We start from the raw sequence: 26,036 nt of genomic DNA, 5'->3' as shown, positions 1-26,036 counted from the left end.
ACGGAATCACGCAAGTATTTTAGAGCGAAGATGGTCTGTTGCATGTGGCTAAAGTTCAAATTAATTCTGGGTTAATGCGGCGCGCTATATAAAAGTTGGAACCACACCTAGTAACTTAATACAAGGGGCAAGTACTATCGAACCTCCACTACTTTAACAAAAGGCTGGGGCCAAGCCTTGAATCACCCGATAAAAGACGGATGCCGACACGGCGCAACACCCTTACCCACTTTTCTTTTAATGATCCTCATACTACCCAAATCTTCCGCAAAATATACAAAGGTCAAATCATGTAAACATTAACCAAGCATCTACTTCTCCAATTGTACTGAGCTGAACTAGATGCACACAAGCGCTGAGCGGAATTTGCGCCACCTTCCAAGAAGGAGCTACAGCAGCTTTTTCTTGTCAACTAGGATAGATAACATCCGTCCATCATCCTCATTTTTCATAATAAGCATGCATAAATATCAGTATTTCCTTTTCAAGAAATCCGCCCGAGTCGAAGAAAATCTATTTAGATAATGACCGTCATAAATGTAAACAATATAACCCGCTATATCACAAAGTATCACTCCGATTGGCGAATGTGTCCGCAGTATAAGTGCAAATAATACTCCAAAATCAGTAACCGTTGGTTCAGTACAAGAAGACTACATAGAGCAGGAGGAGCTTCAGTGGTGAAGTGGCAAGGAATCTCATTGTGCAGCTTTCGGGTAGGGACGAGATAGATAAGTGGTATTGCTGCGTCAGTGTGCCGATGTCGTCTAGATGGTTTTCTTGTGTGTGTTTCTTCATCTTATTTTAGCAGGAAACGGATGAACCCGAAAGATAGATTTTGGATGCAGCTGCTTATTTCCTCGTCCCTGCCAAGGAAAGCAAGCATGGATCTATTACCGAGAATATTGCACGTGTTTGCTTCCATCAAACTTTCCATAGAGGAGTTTTGAAGTATAATATTATACGTTCAGTGATTCCATTATTATTAATCCGAAATGAACCTATGAGGAAGCTCGGCCTTTGGTTCCGACTGGGATGTGGGAAGCCATGAACACCTGTGCAATGTCTATAATTATGCTAGATGCTGAAACGTGCTCGCAACCACGTGGGCGCGTACCAATGCACAGCATCATACACGGCACTAATACCAGCCTTTATGCGCGTAATTTTGCTTGCGCAAGACTTTTCTGTCTACATAAAATTCCAAAGAATATAAGTGCCGAGAGTTGAATTTCCTGTTCAGTCTTCTTAATAATAATAATCGTTGGCGCAACAATCCATGTTGGATCAGGGCCTTGAAGTATGTTAGAGCAATTCATTTAAGACCGTAACGGTACACTAGGAGGCAATGTGGTCAGCATTGCGCTCGCCCGAGATTATTACCCTGATTTGACTCAGGTACTCATTCACAGCTGAGTCGACTGGTATCCGACGTCAAATCACGATACAAATTCCACTGCCACCAGTGAGATTTGAACCGCGAAATTCCGTACGACTTCCGTCTTCTTGGTTCACTGTAAATATACTTTAATTTGGAAAAACCTTCAAACAGAAAGATCAAGCGTCACTGAAGAATACAAAGGCATAGGACTCTTACTGAATCCATTGAGGAATATACATAAATTTCATCCTTTGTCAGAGAGGAAGGATTGAAAACCTCAACAGCAGCTCATTAACTGTGAAGGTTCAGACCTTCATTTTCAGATCCCTCCACACGAAAACAGACCCCAAAAATGTCTTTTCGGATCTTACCATGGAATACTTTCAATTAAAACTGCGTTGATAATTTGGTGGTAAAGAAGGACAAGGGTCCTCACAAGAAAAATCAATTATTTCTAATGAAGTTTCAAGCGGGGTTTTGTTTAACGTTCCACTGTCCAAGGAATGGTTGATTTTCTGAAAGTAGATTTTCACTGTTTCGGCGCCTTATTCAAAGAGCAGACCAAGAAGACTGAATATAAGAGAAGCAAATGAAGTGTATAGGGGACACGGAATGTCATTGCGTATCCATGGGTAGGGACGAGATAGTTAACTTACCCGTTTCCGTTGAAGTTAATGCATTGGAGTTATTGGTGTGTCGATGGCGCCTAGATGATTTTCTTGTGTGCGCAATGTCACTTGCTCGCAATCACATAGCCTAACATCAGACCTAATGCGCAGATTTTTTCTCGTGCATACCGTAGACGATCGAACGTGCACGATGGTCTTCCCCTATCATAAAATTTCGAACAATGCGTTAGAAGTTGAATCTCCTCCGTTGTCTTCTTGGTGCAGGCTTAGTATCAACTTCACTAGATTAACACAATCCAGAATGAGTCCCGACGCCGCCCTTTTATTTAGGTAAGATTAAAGTTTTGTTGCCTGTCCTGCTGTTGCGGAAATAGTTAAAACCATTGATAATAGGATTTCCCTCTTCCCTCACTTTGACATTACTTCAATAAAGATAAATTACATCAAATGCTATGAAAACGCTTTTCATTGCTTTCCTAATTCTGAGGAGATGATATTACCTGGAGAAGTGAAAATAAAAGGAAGTTCATAAAAAATTTTCATTTTATTTTCATTATCAACAAAAACTCATTTCATATCAAATCCTAAATAATTTGTTTGTTCTAAATTCGTCAACAATATCCTTAAACCTACGTATGAACACCTTGTAGCCACTCTTTTTGTTGGTGCATTTGCATATAAAATTATGAGATAAAGCAAAACAGCGTAATACTTCCTATTATCAAAATCAGCACGTACAAAAATTAGAAATATGGAACTTTGAATGTACTTTTTTAAGGCACCGAATTTGTGGCGATAGCAATCGGCCATGTGACTGGTCCTTTACAGACAATATCGCTTAGCATCTGTTTGATCTTAATAAATCGCCTCTTAAACTCTAAACCACAGCCTTTCGATAGCCGGAAATCAAGTAAGATCTTTCCGTCCATCTCGATAATATGAGCCTTGAATACTAGCCGCAACTTGCGTCGATCCATTGTCGAGATTGTAATGTTATCGTCGTTCAGTTTCACTGTGTAACCTAATTTCTCAATAACCGCGGACAGTCGTTTAACAGTCTCATCCCATTGTGTGGTCACGAAGAAGCGCGTCATGCGGCGCACCAGTCTTTGGAATACATTTTGGCTAGCAGTCTGAGTTGAATTCATCTGGGAGCAAAGGATGAGATCGTCCAGAAGGGCAGGTTGTGAGAAGCAGAATCCATTTCGGACAGCATCCTCGCCTCCGTTTGCTGACTGGACGTTGTTGATTTCGTCGTGTTTCACGGTGGGCATTGGTTGTGAACAGTACATTCGCGATATGGAGTCATCGAAAGGATTAGAAATATCCTGACTGGAACGTTGTCGTTTCGCTTGCGGCGAGGAGATCAATGAACAATCCGTTACGTCCGAAGATTTTATGTCTGCAAGAAATATGGTCTGAGTTAGTTACAGTGAATGGTAGGAGGAAATCGTTGAGCTAGATGACGTGATAGTTTTCAAAAAAGATATACGCCAATAGCTGATGTGAAATATTGAGAAGGGGCTCAAATTCAGGACCTTCTACTTCTGCTTACAAAGAAATTATTTCGGTTCAAACGAATAACCTATGATCACATCATCTACACATCCTACATTTGACGCTAATAATAAAATTGTATAAAAGCTTTAACACAAAACAAAGCAATTATCAACCAAGTACGAAAGTTTTTAAATCAAACACAATAAAACGAACACGAAACAATTCAATAAAAAATTAAGAAGTTAAACGTCAACCATTAGGTATTTGGTGAAAAAGTTCCATGGGGATGCAAAAAATAACCACAGAGCTTAATCACCAAAGACAAAATAGCGGACCGCTGCAAACTGATAAAATAAACTCAAACAACAAACACAAGTTAAACAAATTGAGTGTAATCAAATAGAACGTAAATATACAAGATGTAGCTAATTCATAATAATAAATACAGCGAGCGATACACACAAAAAGCATAAATCAAACCATTTAATTCTATAATCGAGAATGAATGGAATTTGATTATAATTCAACATAAATACAATACGTTCCGATCAGTTGTCAGATGGCATGCATTGTGCAACAAAAGGAGTAAATTGTGTGAAACTCAATAAGATTGCGATAAATTTTGAATGCGTTCTCGTTTCCTCTGCATCGATTCATGGGAATAAGGCTTTATGTTATAATTTTTTAGATTCCGTTGTCAAATGACTAGTCTTCAATGCTTTGGTAATCTAGCTTTATGAAGTAGCAAATCTATCATACAGCTAAAGCGCCAAAGCAATGAAAACTATCCGCGCGTTCCAAAATGGGTTTTTTATTTTAGACTTCTTCGGGAATAAATTGTTGCTTTTCTCTGTGTATGAGAGGGGACAGTACTTCTACGGATGTTGGCGTGGTATTAAATTATTGGGAGATAATGGTTAACAAACATTGGCTTGAAGAACAGAAAAGTTATTTTACAATTTGTTGTCTATTGCTACAAAGTTCCATTTTTTTAGCAAGTAGTTATTAACAAAACAAAAAATGTACTTACATATTCATCTTAAAATTGAAGGGTGATAAACTACATATTTTTTTTTTCAAAGCTTGATAAAGGGATCGGAAAAATCGAGCTTAAATCGTTAGTTTCCATTTACTTTAAACATAAACGACTTGCAATATAAACCGAGGCTCTAGAAAGTAAAACGGAATACCAAGTGTATTGAAGGCACAGTTTCGGAAAATGATGTCCACAAGGACCGACAATTAAAGACTTTATAAAACTAGAACTATTCTGTGGTGGTGAAGGTGTGGGGAGGGTTAAGAGAATGCAGATAAAGTTGCGCAATGGTAAACCGTTGATTAAATGTAGATTTGTGGGCTTTTTTATCATTGATAAAGTGTTGAGGGTTTATAAACACATTAGGGTGACATGGACGTCGCTAAAGCAATATAAGTTAAGATTTTCTAAATTAGCTTTTAAACGTTGAAATAATCTAGCTTACAAGCAATTTGGTCAACTCGACAATCGACTTTCATGTAGCTGATGAGTGTTAATTCAATGATTGCAATAAAGGTTTAGGAAGCAATGATGAGTGTCTAATTTGGAATTACAGAAACACATGTGGGTTGTCCGAAAAATTTAAACAATTCGAAAATTTGCCCTCTTTTTGCTGAATTTAATAATTTTAACACACGTAGTTTCGCGGAAGATCTTACACTAAACAAGGGTATAAAAAGGTTCTGAAAGTATCGAAATAAATGTTTAAATTGTTTTAATCTAAAAGATAGGCTAAGAAACATACATAAAAGACTGTTGTTTGTAAAACTTCTGCAGAATAATTAAGTAGAGTAACATCCAAAGGTCAAGGTAGTATAGGCCCCGAGGCGAAATGTGGATTGGTACCCTCGATAGAGCACAAAACCTGGGAAATTAGTGCTGAACCAACAGCTCTACTACCAAACTCTATCCCCACCTCTACATGATGATCGCTCGGAGTTCTTTCCTAATCAAAAACTGCAGACAGAGAAGGATGAAGGCGCGCCTAAAAACGGGACAAAATGTATCAACTGGTCCTCCAGGTTGGGTGTTGGGTACCCTGGACCGAAAACAACAACAGTAGAGCGGACCTTCGAAGCTTGTCCCAAGTGTACTGGGAGATTTTAAGTCAAGTGGGGACCGACCTCGCATTTAGGCGCTACGTTGGCTCCCATAAAAACACCAATGCTAACGGACTGTAGATTATTCAGTTAGCAATATCGCACGAAGTGATTATTGAAAGTACCTACGTGGCGCACGAATGTTGTTAAATCGATTGACAGTTGCCACCACCGGTGTTCTCCGTGGCGGAGTAGGCCTGGATTGGGTCGAAAAAAGAATTGAATTACGAATACAATTTCTTTTTTCGACCTAATCCAGGCCTACTCCGCTACGGAGAACACCGGTGATGGCACCTGTCAATCGAATTAACAACAATCGAAATAAATAAAATATGGCGCAGCGGAGTTACTACGCCACACCTAATTTGCGTGGAAAGCGGTCTACAAATAAACGTGGGCCTTCAGACGGGACTACTTTTAACAAAATTGATCACGTGTTGATAGAACGCCACCACCTCTCAGCCATGATGCATATCAAAACATATAGGGGGGTCAATATAGACTCGGATCATTACCTTGTGGGCATAGTGCTCGGGGCTCGAATTACAACACCGCCTAGAAAACTGCAGTATACAGAGATCATGGAGTAGAACCACCGAGTAATAATCTTCACAATCAGCTGAAGAACGTTATCATTGATACGGCCATAAATATACTTGGCCCCAGTCGCAAAAAAAAAATCGGAACGATTGGTTCGACGATGAATACAAACTAACAACGGAACGGAAGAGTGCTGCATTTTCAAAGGACGCGAGTGGACAAGCAAATTCACAGACAGAAAGAGAAGGCCTGGGAGAACCAGCAGGTCTATGAAACTCGAGAAATACTGAGAGTAACCGCATCAGGCGTGCAAATTCTAACAGCACGTCAGCAGGATGAAGCCTTTTACACTTTGGTGTGCCGACGTGTCGAAATAAAAAGCAAATCTGATTTCCGATCGTATGGGTATATTGCAGCGATATTTTGAGTACTTTGATGAATTGCTCATCAACCGAAACATCGAGTTGGAGGTCCCGACAACTGAAAATGATAGACAAATGCTGCCAACACCACGCATGGAAGAAGCAGCCCGTGCAACCCATCGACTTAAAAATCATAAATCGCCGAGAGTCGACGGAATCGACTTATGCTGAAGATGTAGGAAAGTGAATCAACGCCTGGCGATTGACAACGAGGCATTATTTGTTCCATGTATAAAAAGGGAGATATCACGCAGCACTGCAATTATAGAGATATCATGTTGTTGATATAGCCCCTAAATAGCCCTATACATCCAGAACATAATCGCTGACCCTGACGAATATGCGAGGCCAACCAAAAGCAGTGGGACCACTCTCGCTCAACGGCCGAAGACAAGAGGATGCGCTATCATGTTTCCTCCTCACGGTCAGACAGTCACGGCAGACTCTTACAAATTTGTTTCCAACACCATGCTGCGTTATTTCAAGAAAAAGCGGTTGCAAAAAAGCAACAGGAAATTTTACTGCATCATGACAATGGGAAACAACCCTACAAGGCTCATACTTTAGTCGAATTTTTGGATAGACACGGCATCAAAACGGTACCTCACCCACCCTATAGACCGGACTTATGATAGCCTCGTGTTATTCTTGTTATTATTTTCCACGAAGTAAAACTTCCCATAAGGAGGTGAAAGATCAAGACAAATAAAACTTTCAGAAGACATGAAATTTGTATTTCAAAAGTGACAGAAATGATGGTGAAAGTGGCAACTGGGGGATGGGAATTACTTTAAAAGAAAGAATTTAGAAGATTAAATAATGCTTTTTTGTTCAGCGCTTTTATCATTACTTTTTGAACGGCGCTCGAGTTAGTGGCCTCCTCATTCGGAGATAATATTTGATCTCAAAGAAATTTTGACTTACCGAACAAAAAAAATCGTTTACGGCTAAATCTGTTGGGTTACGAAAGAAGACAAGCCACTCAAACCGTAATTGGCAGACTTTCGTTATTGCAACTGCTATGGTGTAAACGAGAGGATTGCTTGTATGCAATTGATTAACAAACACGATAACTATCCCAGAAAACTGATGTTTCCATTTTTTCTGCCGAAGAAACAGCTTTTGCAATTTGAACAGAAAAGCAAATTTTTACTTACATTTACCGGACACCCTCGGGGCACGTCACTTTGTCCGTTATTTAGAGGCATTCATTAAATGGAGATGACACATATATGATGTAAAAAAAGGGAGGGCGCCTTTTGCGCGACGTGGTCATTATGTCAAGGACAAAACTGAACGGAGCTTAGGAAAGTATAAACCCAAAAGAAACAATATTATTTCTATAGAAACGAAACAGGATGTTGTCCGCAAAAAAAGTTAACAATCCAACATGGGGGATTTTCCGAGATTCCAACTAACGATTATGTACTTCCGAGAAAATTAGAAAACTTGGCCCCGCTTTCCGTTATTGCGAGGTAAAAATACGTGACAATGATTATTTCTAATGATTTTGTGTTCGCGTCCGTTATTTCGAGGGTTCGGTAAATAGCGAAACTGTTGTGTTAAAAAACATATCTCTGGGTCCGTGCAACAAAGATTGTCCGGTATTAAGAAGGGTCCGCCAAACAGAGATGTCCGTTAGGAGAGGTTTCTCTGTACATCCTTGTCTTCAGAAAGAGGAGCCAGTAGATATCTTAGGCTTATGTTTGAGAACATTAATCATTTTTCCTATCTTTCTAACTATATTTTGAATTTCGTCTGGGATTATTGGGCTAACTTGACCGATATTATCGTCAACGGTTACAGTTTCTGGCGGTCCAGAAATTTCCAAAATGATTAAGTTAATATATTCATGTTTAAATTCAACAGTCCAAAAAATTGACCATTGTAGCACACCGCGTTGAACTTATTTTTAATTTTCCAACAAGAAATAGAAACTCCGTAGTCGATTTTTCGCATTTCCACAAAAATACATCAATTCTAACTACTCCCCGCCCGAAATGAATTCGGTGAGCACTTATGAGAAAATGCGCAAAAGCATTCTGCAACTTTTATTGCCGTCTTAATTTTGATGTCGGATATTGTTGTAGGGCTGACAGTTCGATCATCACCCGCAGGAGAGACTGAGGAATTTATTCTTGACATTTTCAATGGAATCTAGAAACCTGGATATTCACCATGGTTCAACAATACCAGCGCCTCTCGCCCTAGGGATAATTTTGTGATACTTTCATCCACCAGGAACGGGGAAGACTTAGATGATTTGGCGGATCAATTCAACGAATTTATTGTCGACGACTATTAACGACCACAGATTCAAAACGGAATCCCGCAGGGTATAGACATCGAGTCCACACAATGTTCGCAATTATTTTCCCGGAATTAAGTCATGTTCTTGATGAATGTGGAACTTCCAACTAGGCAAAGATCCCAATATTAAAATTTATTTCAGCAACTACAATCATGGCTGACTTTAATAGAATTTTGAGTCGTTTGTTGGTTATTCATCTCCACAGTCAACATCTCGGGGTGAATAGCTGATATAAATGCAGGACTTATCGTTTTCGGTGTTCCGATTCAACAGGAGGCGGCAAATTAAGAAAGAAGATTAGTCGTACTACGGAAGCCCGTCAGGGGAATTAATAAATAATAGATGAAAAGTTGCTCTCCTGACTAAAAAATGGGGCAATGAAAAAGACAACTCGGTTGGGTACATGAAAATGAACAAATCAGAGAAACATCAAACACTGCTATTCGGAAGGTTAAGCACCACTTCAAATCAAAGAATGAGTGAATTCGGCACTGAAAGACTCTTCTCCATAATATGCAGTAGTCAAAGGCTGAGTTTCTGACTTGAAAAAGGGTCGCACGAGCACTAATGACGCATCACATTCACATTTTTGGATGAGAAAGTTCTCTACTAGGTGAGGGCGTAGATTTATAACTGGCTATGAAACCTGGGTTCACCGTTACACTCCGCAAACCAAACAACAACAAAAGGATGGATTGGACGGGCGAACCAATGCCGATGCGCAAAATTATCTTTATTGATTGCCTTCAGAAGTATAAAACCATCGCTGGTAAATACTAGGCAAGGTTACTGTATTCCTCCATGACAGCGTACCTGTCCATACGTCGATCGTTGTCATGGCTAAATTCATCGAGCTGAACTTCGAATTGCCCTCTCATCCTGGGGTAAATGGGGCAGTAACCCCGTCTGTTGAGTTAACATCAAATGGCCAAAAGAGAACTTCCAAGTGGTGCCACCGGGAAACGCTGTATATACTTGCTAGTCGTGGATGCAGTAGGCGAATACTCCGGAGCCTAGGATAGCGATCAGACCCAAGGGACTAATATCTGAAGTGGCTGTGTCCACGAAGCCTCACCAGAGGTTATCTGGTGGGTAGTGGTCGTAGTGGAAGATCGCGATTCAAATCTCACTGATACCAAAGGGGTGTGTTATCGTGACTGATATCGTCAATGCTGATCACATTGCCTCCTACAAAGCATGTAGTGTACCGCTACGGTCTTGAATGAAGTGCCCTAATACACTTCAAGGCCCTGATCCAATATGGATAGTTGCGCCAACGAATATTATTAACATGAAAACCGGTATGGTCCTCTGATAGAATATTTCCCAGAAGAATGGATTATGTGTTCTCGTCCCGGTTAGGTTATTTGTGGTTGACCCTTTGTGGAAGTTTGGTGGCTGTACCTATATCGCGAGCTCTGGGCTTAGTGCGGAGTTCCGCTGTACAATTCACCCCTCAATTGTGACAGAGGTGTCAGATAGGCACTGCATCCACCGGTATGAATGTTAAGCCCGCGCTCCGTATAAACCAGTTCCAGTGTGCATCAATCACAACTATCCGCAATTACTGTCAGTCTGCTGCTTCAGCTCCATCCAGGTCTACCGAAGCTGAGAAACACAATGCACAAAAGGCTTCCGCCATCGCAAATAAGTTATCCTTTTTGAGGTTGGGAAACTGAGAACGGGATCCCATGTTTTATGTAATTTCAATCAGCAGAAGTTCGACATGCAGAAACTCATAGGGCATATCAAAAATGTATTGATGCCATGCATTGGCAATCGATGCTTCCAGCAAATGATATACTAAAAGTGTATTTTTCTTTCCTAAGAAACAACTACAGACTACATTCTAGATGATTGCACAATTACAAATTCCAATTGTAGGTTATGGAATGGGAACCTCCAAACCAAAACTGTCATAATTTCGTATAGAGAATTCTCCACCAAAACCTTGCGTTAAAGTATGACTTAGCTCCAAAGTGCTGTTTTTATTATAAGTGTACACCACAGAAAAACTTGGAGAATAATTTGGTTAAAGTGCTGTGACACCGCACTACTACCACTGATTACAGAGTTGACCACAATATACACTAAATCGTGCCCTGCTCCTCAGGAAGAGCGCGCTTCAACAGTGTTGAAAAACGGTACGACTTAATCCGTCCCTTTGCATGGAGATTACAGATGATCCAAGTAGACTAAGTTGTTATTTCAGCGGCAGGATTAGTTGCGCAAAATATATATATGGATACAAATAGTGTGGTTCTTGCAATTTGTAGGCCTGACCTAATAGTTTCTCTTCTCAATTTATTTTATTTCAACAACCTAAATTTTTTACCACATAGAAGCAGGGCAGCGGGACTTAAGGATTCGCTGCGTCTTGTGTAGAAACAGCTATGACAGCGCAGAAATGCTCAAAGAATAAGTTAATCATTTTTAGAAAAAGTAGAAATACCGCTCAATAAAATCAAACTAAAAGCAAAATCTCGGCGAGGAAAAATCATAGAAATTGACTACTTAAGTAAGTAGTTAATTTGGAAATGACATTGGTGATAATTGCTATAGGTCACGTAGTACTCGGTCCCTAAAAGACGAAGAATTCCAGGCATTCTTTTATGAAGATAGACGACAATCGAGCTTATAAATTATTAGGAATTGGAATGATTCAAAGAAGAAGCCATTTATGGACGATTTCAAGCTGGGAGATGTCTAACAGCGTATTTTTTAGTTGTGAACAACTGCTTTAGCCGCAGAAAAGACATGGTCTTTATAAGGTATCATGACTAAGTATAATATTAAAAATGTATGCATGACTATAACTTTAAGCATAGAATATCGTGCAAAAACCGCAGCCGTGCATTTATGTCATTATGAGCTGTTTATATCGGACAAGACTATTACAGAGATTACTATTAATTGGTAGGGGAACCGATTCTAGCGGCTGCTCAGTTCTAAGATAAGTATATCTAGCTGCCAATTTTCCCAATGAGTCTAAATTTTTATTAATTCACCGTCAATGTGATTAGGATGCCGTCTAACTTCAAAACTAATTTTATAAACACGTAAAGATATACTGGGACAAACAAAATTACACTGGATTAGCATACCCTACCTAAACACTCTAAATCAAGAACGATGAAATCAAAAGCTGGACCCTTTACCCAGATCGTAAAACAACAGATGCTTACAGATGTATATTTTGATACAGGATGACTACACCAAACGAATCATTGGAAATTGACTAAAGAAGACTGAACCCAGTTTCTGTGGATTCTGTTTTTCTTATTTACAAAGCTAATATGTTGTTCATTTCTTATGAAAGCAAAATAGAATTACTAATAAGCAAATGAGGACAAACCACAATTTCGCTTTAAGGATCAAATTCACAGAAGCATCGAAGATCATAGATGACTACGATTTTTTGCAATACAAAAAGAGGGCTACGCTGATTAAGCCCGATTTCATTGACGATGTCAGATGTTAGACAACAATGTTATGAGTACATCCAGGACAAAAGTTTTTGTAGTTCATTTTCTGCACCACTTGCACTGTTGTGTTTGGTTTCTTCGCAGAAGTGAAGAAATGACAAGGATGCAGTAAAAAAGAATTAAATGATATGCAAGTGTACAAGAGACTTAGTTTGTTTCCAGTATGTGACACTAATTACAGGTAGAGGTAAACAGTTGATTAATTGCTATACTGCCCATGATTTTGGACACTATTTGTTTTCTAATACGAAATATTTACATCGTAACATATCATTTTCAAAGACTAATTGACTGAAAGGAGATCATTGGACACTTTGATTTTCATATATAACACTGGTTCTCAAACAAAAAAAGATCATTGATTAATGATTGCTATTGAATTTTCTAGTGTTATCCTTTTCACCGTACGGTGTGATTTCACATGAAGTTCGTTTTCGCGCTCGTTATATAAAATTATACACAAGCATAATACTATTTAAATTTATAAACAAATCAACTTTTTTAGGACGATAATCCCTCAACATATGGTCAGGTACGACAGCACTCTCAGATTATATAAAATGACACTGAGAGTCACTAAGTACCTGAACATATATCAGGGAAGTACAGTGGTTGGTACTCTCCTCTTCAAACTCTGCCATCAATGTATAAAATATTATTTGTATGCAACATGAATGAAACAAAAAGAATTAATAACGCAAAAAATAAAGCGAACACAAACACAAAACGTATTATGTTAATTGACAGAAAACATATTACCCTTCAAAATAGAAGTAAAATGATAAACACTAAGATCACACTTACCTGATTCGGCGTACTGCATGTGGCACCATTTGTGATCCATAATTTTTTCTAAAGACAGCCGATGTGATGGGTTTGTTGCGAGGACCTTTCGGAGCAGTGATATCGCTAGAGTATCCAATTTACTCCACGGTGTCATTGTCATCCATCGATCACTATCTTTCCATTTAACGTATTCATCACAATTCGTTGACGGTTGATCCCACGGTAGTTCTGTGAAAGAGTGGACGAATTTATTGTATTTGCTAATTGATCATTATAAATAATTAAAAGTTGAATGATTCAGTTTGGAATGTTTCAAAAGGTTGAATTTTTAGTGCCTGAAATTTTTTGGATTGGTTTCTCTGCAAGAAGGCTAATAAAAACTCAAATTTAAATGTCTGAAATAAATAATAGCACAATTTCCACTTTCCAAAATATCATGATCAAGATAATTGGAATAAGTGAAATGGAAAAAATATTTGATAAATAGCACATGCACGTATCACTGAACAAATTTGTAACAAGTCGGAATACCGGAAGCTCGCGCTCCGGGTATAAAGGTTTTGTGTTCATCTTATGTAAGAAATTTCAACGCACATTTCTCTATCCGTATATAGCTACAAATCCAACATAATCCTTTATATTTTTCCAAACTACCAGACATACGTACATATTACAGCCATAGATATTGCGCTCATCCTAAATAAACAAACTGCCTATTTCCGAATACTGTACACATATATGCACGTATATCAATTGATCGTACCCATATTTCCGATTTACTTCTTATATCTATCTGAATTAGGCACTACCCGCAAAGTCCATTAGCACGCATATACTATACCTACATACACACATGTCTCGTTGGAATAATTGATATTCATATACAAATGATTAAAAAACTAAAACAAAATAATTCTTTGCGACCCCATCCATGACAACTCATTTCGTTGTGGTATTGACGAAATGATATGTCATGCGGGTTGTAGAGTGCACGAAATTCACAAAAAATTGTAAAGTTTCACCTCCTATAACTTTGTTAATAATAGTTGGATTTTCTTCAAACTTGACCAAATTGTGCATTATATTCTTCATTATACCCATGCCAAATTTTGTATTTCTCGGACGAACATAAGGGGGGTGCCGGGTAAATTTCTAAAATGTGGAAATATACTATTATTAACTTCATTTGTACAGATATCGGAACCGGATATATTTTGAGGCCTAGATTTTGTAAAGTTGCACTACTGTGATTTTTTTCAGATTTTTCGGTTGGATAAGTTCTGAGAACGAGACCTGTTACACTTTTTTATGGTCATATTTGGAGCCCTCACTCCCCTATATTTCACCCAATATCAAATATTGAACCAGTTTCGAAAAGTACTAATTGAGACCTTTTATCTGATACCCCACATGGCTACATTCTGTGAAAAAAAATGTTGTAGCCTCCTTTCACATGTATGGGGAGCCCCCCCTTAAACTTAACACAAAATGGCGTCAGTTGCTGCATGTAAAGGGAACGGCAGATCACATACTCCTACCAATTTTCGTGACAATCGCTCCAGCCGTTTCCGAATAAATTGGGTGTGACAGACAGACAGACAGACGGACAGACAGACATCGAATCGATTCTAATAAGGTTTTGTTTCACACAAAACCTTAAAAAAACGACGATGGTGGATAATTAATTGATGTCAATAGAGGCTGAGACGAGGCTAAACATTTGGCTCTGACTAGTGTCTGAAAATAATTTCCTTTTCAGAGATGAAAAATTATATAAATTGCACTAGATTTTTTTCCAGAAATCCAATATGATAAACGAAAAGGATCCTAGAATGTGGTGATTATCCTGTTTGTAACTACAACAATGAACAACGACACTTAAAATGACGTTTTCATAACAGCCATTTAATATAACAGGAAGTGATGTTGCCAATCCTTTTTACCAATCTTTCTCAAGCGATTGTATTCTGTATTCACGGCAATTTTAAGTATGGTTCTCGTAAACATTACAGAACAAATCGGGAAACTGGAAGCTTGACGCTTCAGGTATAAAAGGTTTTGCGTTTCCCTATATCAGGAGCATAACGCAGTTCTCCATTGGGTGATAGCATTGACTCGAGATATTTAAATTGCTGTTCTGTCAGCGGCAGCTACCTGCCCAGAACTGAACGATTTAAATATCTGGGGTGAATGCTATCAGCCAATGGAGAACTGCGTATTGAAATTGCGTCAGGCATTAACGCAGCCTGGATGAAGTGGCATTCCGCAACTGGTGTTTTTTGTGATCGATGTATTAGCGAACGTCTCAAATCTAAAATATACAGGGCTGCCGCTCTCTATAGTTCTGAGTGTTGGCCGAATATAAAAGACAATGAACGGCGTCTTGCGCTAATGGAGACGATGATGTTGCGTTGGACTAGTGCATATGATGATATGGGGTTGCACCGATCGTGGAAAAATTGCGAGAGAGGCGTCTTCGATGGTATGGTCACGTAATTCATGCTAACGAGAATTCACTTGCCAATATTAGCCTGAATATCGAACTCAATGATAAGCGATTAAAAGGCCGGCCGAAACAACGGTGGTTTGATACGCTAGATGGGGATTTAAAAGCCTCGAGATCGCATCCATATCAGGCATTTGATAGAGTCAAGTGGCGAAACCGATCACGACGAGCCGACCTCGCTTGTGAACGGGACAAAGGCTGGAGAGAAAGAAGAATATGTCAGGAGCGAGGAGCGCACGACAGTTCCGTGTAACATAGTTAAAAATTCCATTGCTCTTTATTTTGTAGAAAGCGATTTAAACAAATAATTTGATGGAAAGCACTGTATTGACAATAGTCAATCACATACGATTCACACTCGGAGTTTAATATTATTAGTAAATCTGAAGAACTTAACCAACAACAGATACGAAAAGGGCTGGGAAGAAGTAGATTCTTCGGGAATGAAATTTTAATATTTCACTCAAATGTCAATTATTCTCATTTATTATAGCATGGGACGACTATATCCGGTCAAACATTTCATTTAATCCCCCTTTGCACATATGGGGAGTCCCCTTTAAACGACACCTCCACTCACTGTATGCGTGGGATATCATAGTGCCAATCTGTCCACCAAATTTCGATCGGATCGGTTTAGCCGTTTTAGAGAAAAGTGCGTGTGACAGACAGTGAATCGATTTTAATAGAGTTTTGTTTTGCACAAAACCTAAAAAATGGAGCGTGCTCTGTTAGGTAATAGTTCGCAGACCAACTTCACGAAAGCACTAGTAAGAAAATAAAACTCCTTTCTCTGTCGGAATCAAGCCCGAATAACTGAGAATCAGTTTACAATTTACATCAAGAGTAATAGGTTTCAAGCTCAAGTGTTACGGAAGATCATTTCTGATTAGTCAGCCAGCCTAATTGACACGTCAAACTGGCGCATGCTAACAACAAAAGAGATTCTCAATTTTACGAAACAAAATGTGTAGACTTGTTGATTGGCGCTGGCTTTCTTTACTTCATATTATCTGTGTGATATAGAGATAGTTTCCTATAGTTCAAAAACACGCTATTCGGCTGGATTGTGAGATGTAAACTAAAGAAGTCATTCTTACCATCCAAACACTCAACAGTACTGTAGGTGCCAATAAGCGACAACATAGAAAAATTTTTCTTGCAGGAAAAATACGAGGGCAAATCGATGGATGTTAGGAGCTGCGGGTACTGTAGTTTTTATGGTCAGCGGTAAGCACGACGCGCTTGAGCTCGGTTACAATGACAAACTTCAAGGAGTGTAGCGGGCGCATTGACAATAAGAATTACAGCATTGCGTTGTTCAGGGAAGCATCGTATCCCGTATTAGACTACAGTCTAGATCCTGCCGCAACGACCATATTAACACCCTTCAGACCATTGTGCAAGTGTCCCGAATTTAAATCATTCTTCACCTGCTCTTCATTGATTTCGTTAGCAAGGAAGAATTTCAAATGCAAAGCGGAGCATTTTGTCGTAGATACTTCTCCTTATCGTTACAAGTGATGTTCTTTATGTTACCTAGGCTGGAGAAAGTGGCACGGCTTATTCCCACAAATAAATTTCGCTGATCGTTCGGTTTCCAAAATTGGAGGACGCGGTCGCTGGACCGAGAAGGAGTGGGATGAAAAATTTAGAACTCATAGGAACTGAAAATAAATACCGGCAAAATCAAGGTTTTCAGTCCGCAAAATATAGAGATCGTTCAACAATTTCTATATTTAGTTAGTGTTGTTTCAGCGAAGTGGTTCCGAATGCGATGTCGCTTGTAGCTTAACAGCGCTAAATCCGTCTTCACTATTTTGTCTAAAATCTGAAAATCAAGCTAAAATTGTTTCGAATCAATATTCTATGCTACCATGACTATGACTTGAAAGCTCTAAATTTCCCTTAACTTGTGTCATTGGGATATCCTCGTCTCAGATAATTTCAAAGTTAATCTTACCCACGAACGGATTGATAAGCAGGCGGGAGAGGCAGTGAATAGATCACACATTGAGAAAGGGCTAAATCATCTGGAGAGTGCACTGCAGGTTTTGCTATACAATGTAATCATTACTGCAGGATGGCCGACTAACGAATCACTCTAAATTTATATGACCCAGAACAATAAAGGAAAAGTACAAGACCTTGAGAGAATCCCGAAAAGATAGACGATGACGTATAGATTAGCCACACCTATGTAACAACAAACTGTCATTATTATTATATCCTCAGGTGGTGATAGGGGCGTTTACTCGAACCTATCATATACATGACTAGATATATTACTGTGTAAATAGAGCAGAAGTTATACGTTTGGATAACAATTATTTATCAGCGTTTTAAAACTATGCACAATTTTCATGAATAATTTTTAATCATTACATTACTGGCCGCTGATTGAATTTTTGAACCCTGCTCTATATTTTATGCACTTTCGGCGATAGCAGTTTTTTTCACAGTTGTACCAAGCCGACTAAAGTACCTATTGGAAGGAAACTTAAAACAAAGAAACGATGTGGAAAACAAAGTGAAAAAACTTTCTTGCGAAGGCTCTGGCGTTTTTGGCGGGTGACGAAGCGTCAGAATGTTTCAGTGGTATTTAACTTTACGATAATAATATTTAATGCTGCAGGGTGCACCATATACATGTTCGATATTCCAACATTGACTAACTGGCATTTTTCAGTCGATTTTGACAAATGAGCAACATTTATTTAAGATATTCGTCACCCTTTAATTCAAATTACTTTTGAATGCAAAGTCAATTAAGGTCGGTTGGGTCGTGCCAAAAAAATCCGAAGAACAAGGAGGCCCAGTCCACTATTCTTTGAAGTATATGTTCCGCGGTATTGTGTTGCAAGAACTTCATCGTAGTGGTTCTGGTGTGACAAGTTACACCAATTTGTAAAAAATAGAAGTTTTTCAAAGCTTTTCTATACATTTGTGGCGCGTCAATACCCACGACAGCGTGCGCTGTCAAAAAACTAATTTTTTCCTCTTGCATTGATATTTGGTGAATTACGTGTGATTTCTGTGGATGTTCTGTATCGACAAATTAGACAGTTTTGCCTATTGCATCGCCCAGGCAGTATCAAATTAGGTTCGTCCATCATCTTGATTTTGTCCCAATCCTAAGGCTCATTTGATCATTTATGCGGTTCGGATCCCACTAATGACGGAACATTTTATATCGCGACTGGATGTCGGATACCGGTCGACCCATAATAAATACCTGATTCAAATCAGGGTATTGATTAAGGGCGAACATAATGATGACCACATGGTCTCCTCCGTTACGATCTTGAATTAAGTGCTGGTACACGCTCTAAGTACCAGATCGAATTGGATTTTCGCGCCAACGATTATTGTTATTTCCGTATGCTGGAGTCGGCCTGGGTCTGGGAGAGTTGTTTCAGAAAAACTACTCTGAATTTGAAATCTCCCCCTACATCAAGTAAGTCTCAAGAAGGGGCAATTTAAGAAGGAAAGGTGTGAAGGTTGAATATTTTTTACAATCAAGGGAAAAATACACCTTGAAAAGAATGAAGATGAAAGATTCGAAGGAATGTGAGTGTGCAGTTTGTGGAAAACTTTCTGATTTGGCCAACGTTGACCAGTACCATAAAAAAGTTCAAGACCCGGTGAGAGGGCAAACAGATGTCATCAGCACAACCCCGGCGGTCCCCGCTTTACACACGAGGCATACTTTACATGTTGTCAAACGGCGTTTCGAAATCGATGAAAAGCAATTGAAGCGAGAATTTAAATTCAGCGCACTATTCCAAAATTATCCACAGGGTGCAAACGTGTTCAATGCAGTAAGATCCAGAGCGGAAGTCAGGCTGAACTTCACCGGATGGGATACCATTGAAGACCGCCATCGACATTCAGTTGGGCCCGTCAGTTAGTTTGTACGTGAGCTTTATAAAAAATGTTTATCAACGATGAAAATGCCAATAAAATTCTCGCTTACTGCTTAAAACAACATTGAATTCTCACCTGCAGCCTACACAAACATGTCTGGCCGATTGGCTGAATCAATTTTCATCTCCGGCCACCTGGACAATCGAAACTGACAAACCAACTGCATCCCATTAACGTTACGGACGCCGGTCAATTGCGGACTCGTTCCTGCATTTAGCTCTCCCCTCTCGAGCAACAACTTGATCATAGAAGCGGTCGATGTTGAAATAGGATGGTCGCAGCCCTGCGACCTGCCCGATAAAACACGGGCGCAACACGCAAGTGAAGGTAAGCGACCATCAGATGGTGATCTCCGACGAGGACGATGTCAGCATCTCTCCAGAAGACAACTTCTAAATTTACTGCTGATCGCAAAGTAGTTGATCTGATTGCTCGTACTTGACCTTAACTTTGTGATTGAACTAATAACGAGGCGATGGAAGCTGTTGAAACCCATAAACCTCCCACCGTTATCATTATGGTCGTGAAGACCATGTTTCTCCATCACATGCCCGAGAGCTTGGTTGTTTGCGGTTGGCCCTCTTGTGGAGGCTTCATGGGGGCTGTGATTATGTTCAAGCAAACAAGAGACCTTCGGGCCGCAAACGTGGTGTTGCGATACAACACGGGTGTCGTACTCCGAAGTTCGGTAGAGATTTAGGTAGGGCTTGCCTCCACCAGTATGAATAAACTGAGCCGCGCACACACTATAGACTGGTACCGTTGTGCTTGTCTCAGCGGGGCTCTGATTGTGGTCACAAAACCAATCCATGTCTTAAGAATATCGTGGGATTAAGTCCACCGGACAGGTACTCATGCAAAACCCATAGAGACGTAATTAGTTATATCGGAAGTGTTCATTGGTTCGTAGGCTTTCCGGAGTACAAAAGCAAGAGGTAACGGAATCTTCTTCAGAGTCCCACCATGTTACTTCGCTTAAGGCCAGAATGACCAGCTTACCCTCGGTACCGTTGTCCAGGAGCGTGTGCACATTCTGGTGTAAGGTCAGTCCCTATTCGGGGCGTTGTTGAGGCTTTGTTAGCAGTGAAGTTTCGAAATTTGCGGGATGCTGGACCACATTTCTATTCCTCTTAGTCACCTCTTACGCCAAGCAGGGAAGAATCTGAGTGTATTTTTAAGCCGCAACTCATAAGGCTAATTTTTGTGGTTTTTATAATATTGTTGACCTTAGGACCGCGTTCACCATATTTTCTTAATTCATTGTAAATAACATTCAATTAATCATTGTGTAGTAATTTCAACCTGGATTGTTTAACTAAAATTTGTTTACTTCGTTAATACATATCCATTAATTTCATGTTGTTTTTGTTGATTGAAGAATGGGGCGTATTGATGGACCGAACTCATCAAGGAGAAAGCGGCTCCAAGTTTTTGTGGCCCCTGTTCAAAAATAGTTACTGATGATTTCGTCTATGGCAGAGACAACTCATCTGATGCTGATCGCTTTTAGTCACGATGCTCTCAGTACAGAGCTGAGGCAGCGTTAGATGAGTCGCATCTGTCTAGGACGAAATCTTCAGTCACTATTTTTCAATTTCATACTGTTGAAATGAAAACATAGGCAAATCAAACGATCTGAAACTCAAAACGTGAACAATGCAACCAAATTTCATTCCATAATATCAAACGTGCAATAAATGGCAGTCAACAGATAAAATAATATTTACAGAATTAACGATATGCCGTTGAACAATTTGAGATTTTTAAAACTTAGAACAACTGTAAATATAGTATACGAAAACAAAAAAGGTGCAGCAAGCAATTTAAGCTGGAGCTTTGGTATTAAAGCTTTAGATGGTTTCATTTTATAAATCTACAGCTAGAATACCAAAGAACCAGCCGTAAATGTTATTTATACGACAAAATGCATTCAGTCAAACACAATTAAAAAAACTATACGAAAAATTTGTCTGTGCAGATTAAAAGTGTAGCGAGTAATTTGTACATGAAACATGTAGAAAAGATGTATAGTTGCTGTCTTGCAAGAAAGTCATGCTTCGGGATTGAATATGGCATTTAAAATGGAAGTTAAATCGTTTCCATTATCCAAGAACTTCCGTAACTTTACCGAGCTGCTATAAATTATAACTTACATTTTCCATTATCTGTACAAGTTTCCATGTAGATAAATCTTGTCCTTTGACAAATATGTCACTTCCAATATTCAGCATGGACACTCACTTTCTTGCAAGGACATCATACACATTAACAAAATACACTTAAAAATTGAACAAGAACAACTATTTCTTCAATATCTTACCTCCTGCAAGCATCGTGACTAGAATCACACCACATGACCATATATCGGCGGGTGTTGCATGGTACGGACGACATAAAACTTCAGGCGCTACATATGGCAGCGTTCCACATCGTTTGTCCAGAAGGCGTTCTTTGCCACGCATTCTGTAGGGATAGTGTGATATGTTAGGGATTTTTTCTATGCGAAAATATAAGAAAACTTATCATAAAGTTTACGGAAGAAAAAATAAGTTTATACCTAATACCTAAACATTGTAGCCATTCCAAAGTCGGATATCTTCAAATTGTCATGCTCGTCGAGGAGAAGATTTTCGGGTTTCAGATCACGATGTGCTACGCCGCGGGTGTGTAAATATTGAACGCCGGATAGGAGTTGATTGAAATAACGTTGTGCTAAGTATTGTGGCATGCCAATGTCCGGCTCTGGAAATGTAAAGAAAATATTATGGTCAGTTCAAAGGTCCTTTTGAATTGGATTAATAACGGAAATACGACATAATATTGCTTTTAACGCAATCAATCTCACCGCAAATTTAATAACTTTCTGGTAACCGTTATACGACCTCAATCTTACAAATTCGGAAGCTCAGTTTCTTCCCCTGCTCATTAGCTATACTGTGTTAGGAAAGTTTACTCAACATTAAGAGAATTTTTAGGCATTGGAAGGCTTAAAACAATTCCCTCGAATTCCATCAGCCTGACCTTGAGATTAGCACCTTATCAATTCATCAAGGAGCTTCCGAACCGTCCCGGCAGCAAATATCTTAATCATGCTTTTTCTCTAGAAGCCTTACGTGCGCGCTTATCTTTTGCTAAGTTAGTGCAAACATCGTCTAGCGTATTTCTTTTATGAGCTCATCTGTTTACTTGGTTTGCGGTTGGGAAACTTGAGCCAAATCATCTGTTTAGTTGGACTTACCAGAATACAAATATGGTAATATTTCACTGTAATTGTTCATTTTCCGAGAAAGACATTTGTTCGAAATCTGTTTAGTTGTAAATTTATTTAAAGAACTTTGCTACCAAAAATTGTCATCTGCTGGCAGGTGCTTTTGCTGACTTAAGTAGTTTTAGCGGATCAACTAACTCTACGCAACATCGCTATCGGTTCCCGCCAACGGGTTTCAATATTTCCAAAATTTTCCGAGAATATTGTGCTTCTCCATTGCCTGACACCATGTGGTCCTAATCCGACCCGTTTCCACTGCGTGGCAAGCGCAGTCTTATTAATTTGGTCGCGAGTAACTGGTACCTACGCTGATATAGATCTTCGTTTAATACTGTGTTCTGATTATAGCGTGTAGACACCATTCAATAAACACTTGAAGCTTATCATTTTCTGTATACTAGGCCCATATAGGAGAACATCCAAGGACATATGCCCCAACGAATCCTCCTCGGATTGAAAGATCCACAGAAAATCGTAGTTCTACCAGATTGCTGGTTCTAGATCGAACCAGTAATCTGTCATCCTGGAATAGTTCGTCATTTTGTATGTATTCCTCCCTCCCACAAAGTAGAATTAGCGGGGAATAACCTCAACTTGATATTAGTTTTGGAACATCTGAGGGATCTACTTCCTAAGGTCACGTGTTCCAAAATTGTCGAAAATGAGTTGGGCATGGTACTAACCATTTCAACATGCATCGAGTGGTAAAAAACTTTTTTCTGTGCAGCTCCTCTTGAGGGTGAAATTGGCCTTTTGAAATTAGACTCCTCGTTTGCATTTGCAAATTTTGGACCCAACCGTGAAGGCGGATTTGGTGCTGTTAATGTGTCAGACGACATCAAGTTCAGTGCCGCCGTTAGCAGACACAAAGCTTCCTATATACACAAATGAATCAGATCTGGGTCTCTATGTCGGTGCAGCAAGTGACATGTTGCGTCTTTATATATCGCTCTGATAATAACTGTTATTTTTCCGATATGCGCTTCCTGCATAGAACATTCCAGATACACTATCAGTTCACGTTGTTGAAAGCTTTCTGGAAAATGATGAAGAGCAGGTGGAACGATGCTGTAAACTCCGCGTACTATTTGACAATTATCAAAAGGGGTTAATGGGATAGGTGTAGGAGGTTCTAGGATGGAAAGCAGCCGATTCCTTGTCGATTAATCTTTCGCGGCGCTCATTGAATCCCAGGATGATTTTATCTAATATCTTGGCGACAGTGGGAAGCACATGGTCACCCGTCCAGTTGTCGCCCTCAAGGCGAATACCTTTTTGCGGAATCTTAACGTCCATACCCTTCTTCCATTTATTGGCAAAGTAATAGGTGAGAAAGCTCTAGGGAACGCCCCTATATAGAGCTGTGTGAGGATTTAGCTGATATGTATCTTCGCTTTGGGAAGAATGTCCTGATGGAGCAGTTTGGAAAATATAAAGTGATACCAGGCAAATAACAGAAACTAATTCAAGTTTGATGTCAAAATCAACGAATATATTGAAATTTAGCCAATCTTGAAGCTGCCATTACAATTTGGATCATTGTGTAAATTTCAGTAACCATGCTGTGTCCACAACTGTGCTCTGATCGATGTCATTCTTGGCAGAATAAATATGCTACTACAGAACCGTTCAGATGAGGAATGTGCGTGCCTGCAATGCCAAGGAATCGACCAACACCGCCTTATTCCAAAGATTCGCAGATTAATTTATTGCCTCAATACAAGTATATAACCCGCCCAATATTGATATGATCTTTTCAATGGAAACCCGAAGAAGCAATCTAAGTGTTATCTTGCGATGTCTCTAGTTATTAGATTGGGGTTAGACGGTTTATTCTAGTGTTATTTATTTTATTAAAATATACTATCCACAGGAATGTGTAGCACTGATGAAGGGAGCAACTGGTTCCTGAAATATCGGAATATACGAAGAAAAAAATAACACTAACGAAAAAGCAAGAATCGTCTATTTATTTCAAACAAACAAAGAAACAAGCAACAAATGCTTATAAAGTTTTTTAACATATAAGTTGAAGAAAGAACTAAGTTTTTTTCCTTATTCTGCAAATTTTTTAATTTTTTCCCCCGTACAATCGTTTTGGAGACCACGTGCCTCCTTCCACAGTCCTAGTACTAGCACACCACAGCTACAGTGTGAATAAGAAAGCGGTCTTCCTCTTTAGCTTGTCATCTTTTAAGAAATCATTGGCTAATTTGAAAGTAAAATTTGGCTCATGGTGGGTTGTACTACCGATGCTAATAACAATCTCCCAGTCAATTTCTCAAAGATGATGTAACAGCGGTTCCCTTGAATAAGGCGACTATCAGTTTCAACAAAACAACTGAAATTTGTATAATTTTTCGCGTCCTGCCCTTCAGAAAAATGTTGAACTAAAACTGTGTGAAAGAGTGTCTTTACTGAGCCATTGCTCTAATCAGCGCAAAACTCAAATGGGGCAGAGTACTTTGCGAAAAGTACGAATTAACCCAATTTACGTGGGTTCGTAAGATTTTCAGTGTCTATGAAGTAGCATCGTCAGCGGCGGAAGTCATCGCTCAACATTCTTAGAATCTAATCTCTCTCTCTCTTCTTGAAGTCAACTGCTGGCTCAATCTGTCTTGCTGAAGGATTTCCGCTCTATATTCAGCGCAAAAATGTTGTACATCGTGAATTTCGGCCAGGTTAACCAAATATAAAGGAATATTATTTGGGCGTTGTGAGCCAAAAACCCAAGGATTTGTGGGCAATTCGTTGTTTTAGCATTACAATAATGCACCGTCCCACAATGTCATTATTATCTGCGGATCAGACTAAACACGCAACGCAATCGCTTATTCACATAAATTGGTTCCCGGTTATTTCTTTCTTTTCAGTAGGGTCGAAAACCTACAGAGGGAAGGCTCCTGAAACTATCGAGAGGAGAAAATGGAAAAATCGGTGATGGCTGTAATAGACATACCAAACAGTAAAAACAAAAAATATTTCCCAGGATTGGATCCAGGGGAGAATCAGTTGCTTCCTTCTTCAATGCGAAGAGATCTCCCATAGAAGTAGACTTACAGAAAATATCATTTTTGGTTAAAGGTATCCATTTAATTTCTTTATGTACCGCATTTTGAGAACCAGCTATTCCTGTTTCTAGTGC

The 26,036-nt window shown here is 39.3% G+C and overlaps 1 protein-coding gene across 5 annotated transcripts in view; it reads right to left on the bottom strand.

Moving 5' to 3' along the window:
* Window positions 1–2,538: 2,538 nt before the first annotated feature.
* Window positions 2,539–26,036, bottom strand: part of LOC119653580 (serine/threonine-protein kinase grp) — a 52,765-nt gene continuing 29,267 nt past the window's right edge. For all 5 annotated transcript variants that reach the window (XM_038058337.1, XM_038058329.1, XM_038058344.1 and 2 more), the window contains exons 4-7: window positions 22,188–22,365; window positions 21,944–22,086; window positions 13,209–13,418; window positions 2,539–3,412 (exon numbers count right to left, since the gene is read on the bottom strand). In XM_038058337.1, the coding sequence (XP_037914265.1) occupies window positions 2,784–3,412; window positions 13,209–13,418; window positions 21,944–22,086; window positions 22,188–22,365 (1,160 nt within the window). In that variant the 3' untranslated portion in view covers window positions 2,539–2,783. The remainder of the gene's footprint in view (window positions 3,413–13,208; window positions 13,419–21,943; window positions 22,087–22,187; window positions 22,366–26,036) is intronic.

This window comes from Hermetia illucens, chromosome 1 (assembly GCF_905115235.1).
Source record: "Hermetia illucens chromosome 1, iHerIll2.2.curated.20191125, whole genome shotgun sequence".
NCBI classification, from domain to species: domain Eukaryota; kingdom Metazoa; phylum Arthropoda; class Insecta; order Diptera; family Stratiomyidae; genus Hermetia; species Hermetia illucens.
Note: the sequence above shows the minus strand (reverse complement) of the source record. Positions and strands in the feature narration are given on the sequence as shown.